This window comes from Eimeria tenella, genomic scaffold (genome assembly GCF_000499545.2).
Source record: "Eimeria tenella Houghton genomic scaffold, Eth_scaff42, whole genome shotgun sequence".
NCBI classification, from domain to species: domain Eukaryota; phylum Apicomplexa; class Conoidasida; order Eucoccidiorida; family Eimeriidae; genus Eimeria; species Eimeria tenella.
The window spans coordinates 272650-276011 of record NW_013543356.1 but is presented as its reverse complement, the minus strand read 5'-3'; the positions used below and the strand labels follow the sequence as shown (position 1 = coordinate 276011).

The window sequence follows — 3362 nt, the reverse complement described above, 5'->3', positions numbered from 1 at the left end:
TGCTGCTGCTGCTGCTGTGGGAAGCAATGAAAATGATGAGTTATCTGCTGCAGCTGTTGCTGCAGCTGTGGAAAGCAGTGAACATGAAGAGGCATCTGCTGCAGCTGCTGCTGCAGCAGTAGAATGTCCAGAGGCTGCTGCAGCTGATAAGGAAGCAGCCGCAGCAGCAGAATCAGAGGAAGCAAATGGCTATTCCGCAGCGCAGGCTGCTGCTGCTGCTTCTGCTGCTGCTGTTGCTCCTGTTGCTGCTGCTACTGCGGGGGTGGCTTCTTTGTGGAACGCAGCAGGTGCAGCAACTGCTGCAACTGAAATGGTCTTTCAGGCTGCTGCTGCTGCTGCAGCAGAAACAGAAGCTGCAGCAGGTACTGCAGCAAAAGCGGCAGCAGGTGCAGCAACAGAGTTACAATCAGGAAATACAGCAGCTGAGGCCTTCGGGGAGAGCGAAACCAGCGCTTCAGCAGCAGCAGCTGCAGCAACTGCTGCACAGTACGTTACTTCTGCTGCTGCTGCTGCTGCTGCAGAAGGACCGGATCTAGGGACGGCTTCTGCAGCAGCATCGCAGCATCCTGACGGCACTGAGCAGCAGCAGCAGCAGCAGCACCAGCAGCACCAGCAGCTGGACATAGGACAGGCCCCCGTAACAGAAAGCCCACTAGCTGCTGCTGCAACTGCGGCTGCTGCTTTTCCTGCTGCTGCTGCTGCTGCTGTACCACGCGGTGCAGCAGAAGTACCACGCACACCAACAACAGATGCTGCAGCAGCAGATGCTGCAGCAGTAGATGTTGTAGCAGCAGGTGCAGACGAGTTGGAGTCCCATGGTGAGACTTGGGAACAGCAGCAGCAGCAGCAGCAGATGGAAGAGGAAGACTTTTTTGAGGTGCAGCATAAGACAACGGCGAAGGAGGATTTTGTTTTTAAAGGCCAGCGGCAGCAGCAGCAGCAGCAGCAGCAGCAGGATGTTGAGTCTTCAAGCGATGATGAGTCCCTGGATTTGCTCGCGATTGAGGCGCAGCAAAAAGAGACACAAAGGAAGCAGCAAAAAGATTACAGCAGACTTTGGAAGGTCTTCGGAAGACAAACAGACGCAGGTCTGCTGCTGCTCTTGTTGTTGCTGCTGCTGCTGCAGCTGCTGCTGGAGGAGCTGTTGCTGTTGTTGGCGCGGCCGCTGTTGCTGCTGCAGTTGTTGCTGCTGCTGTCGCTGCGGGACCTATTGCTGCTGTTGCCGCGGCTGATATTTCTGGTGCTGCTGCTGCTGCTGCTATAGCCGGCACACAAAGGCTCTTTTGCTGCTGCTGTTGCTGCTCTTGACTGCTGCTGCTGCTGCGGTTGCTGCTGCTGCTGCAGGACGGTTGTTGTTCCAGCTGTACGCAAGGACGCAGCCTCGTGGCTCACTGGGATCCCGCATTGTCCCTCTCCACGTACGTCGCTGCTGCTCCTGCTGCTGCTGCTGCTGCTGCAGCTGCTGCTGCAGCTGCTGCTGCTGGTGCTGCTGCTGTCTTCATTAGGGTTGTGCATAGTGAATCGTGACTGTCAAGTAATCCGCAGCTGCCCGTGAAACTGGCCATTGTACATTGTTGTTGCTGCTGCTGCTGTTGTTGTTGCTGCTGCTGGCAGTCTCAGACGAAGACCTCTGGCAGCGGCCCGGCTCCGCTGCTGCTGCTGCGGGAGAGTGACTCTGCTGCTGCAGGAGCAGCAGCACGGCGCAGGGAGAAAGGGAAGGCTAGCTACAGGCAAGGCCTTGTGAACATCCCCGTTGTGGGGAGGAAGCAAATAGCAGCAGCAGCAGCAGCAGCAGCAGGCCCACCCGCTGCTGGTGCTGCTGCTGCTGGGCGCGTGCGGCGCCGCCCGCTGCGGAAGACGCTGCAGCAAATAATGGCGGAGACGAAGCGCAGCATGACGCTAGAGCAGCAGCAGCGGCAGCAGCAGCGGCTGCAGCAGCAGCTGCTGCTGCAGCGCTGCGACAGCTTCGACAGAGAAGCACAAAAGGATGAACTAGCCAAAGCCTTTCAGCTGGGGGAATGTTCTTTGCTGCCTCCGCAGGCCCGGCTGCCTTCTTTGGCTGCAGCACGGAAAAAAGAGTTCCTTTCGGGGACTAGCAGCTAGCTAGCTAGCCAGCTGGCTAGCTGGCTAGCTAGCTAGCTAGCTGGTCAGATGCCCAGGTTAGGGGCCCGCGGGCCGGTGGAAAAAGCGCGCCTGGCTAGCTAACTAGCTAGCTGCCTTGCTAGCTAGCTGCCTGGCCAGCTAGCTACCTAGCTAGCCGCCTGGCTAGCTGTTGGCGCGGCTAGCTGCATAGCTAGCTAGCTTTCTGGCTAGCCGTTGGCGCAGCTAGCTAGCCACGGCAACACTGCGAGCTAGCCCGGTGGCTAGCTGTTGGCCAGAGAGTCAGAGGGAGGAGAGGCTTGGCTAGATAGTTAGCTAGCTAGCTAGACTCCCATTCATCAAACCAAGAGGCTGTTGCAGCCCTAGGGCCAGCTAGCCAACTAGCTAGCCACTCAGCTAGCTAGCTAGCTGGCTAGCCGATGGCTAGTCAAGGACCCGCCTGTTGCCTGCATCCGGCCTCTAGCAGAGTCCACATCCTCCCACGTGAGGGAGGCAGGCTGGCTAGCTAGCTGTTTAGCTAGCTAGCTAGCTATTTACCCAGCTAGCTGGCTGGCCAGCTAGCTGTTTAGCTAGCTAGCTAGCCAGTTACACAGCGAGCTAGCTAGCTGGCTGGAAAGCCATTTAACTGCATAAACAGCTCCGCAGCAAGCTGGGAAGTCAACTAGCTAGATAAGCGATGGCTACTCTAGGCGGCTGGACAAGCAGCTAGCTAGCTAGCTAGCCAACCAGCCAGCTAGCTAGATAGCTAGACATTCTGGAACCAGCAGCAAATTCCCTAAGCAGAAGCAACTAAGGCAGCTAGCCGCACGGACTAGTTGCCGCCGCTAGACCCATGACCGCTAGCTAGCTAGCCAGCTAGCCACCTATCTAGCTAGCTGGCTAGCTAGCTAGTTGCGCAGCCTCCGGCTAGCCAGCTCGCCAGCTGCTAGCAAGACCCTTGAACTGAAACTGCTACAGCGAGCCGCCTGGCTTCGAGGATGCTCACAGCTGATGGCTAGCTAGCCATTTGGCTAGCTAGCTAGCCATGTAGCTAACCAGCTAGCTAGCTAGCTAGCTAGCTAGTCAGTTCGCTAACCAGCTGGCTAGCTAGCTGGCTAGCTAGCTAGCTATGTGTAAGAGGGGCGCAAAAAGGGCGATGCCGAAAAAGGCTTCTAGACTTAAGGTGTAGTTACAAACAAACACATTTGTTTTTATATAAATGAGTAAATATATTTTTTTATATAAATGAACAAATATGTCCATTTACATAAATGAATAAATAT

General features: G+C 56.2%; 1 protein-coding gene across 1 annotated transcript; it reads left to right on the top strand.

The window, feature by feature from the left end:
* Nucleotides 1–1344: 1344 nt before the first annotated feature.
* On the top strand, nucleotides 1345–2103 carry ETH_00002985 (uncharacterized protein; the record flags this gene model as incomplete). The annotated part of the gene is made up of 2 exons (XM_013376953.1): nucleotides 1345–1418; nucleotides 1621–2103. Coding segments are annotated over 2 exons (557 nt in total), but the record flags the coding sequence as incomplete, so codon positions are not given.
* Nucleotides 2104–3362: the final 1259 nt, after the last annotated feature.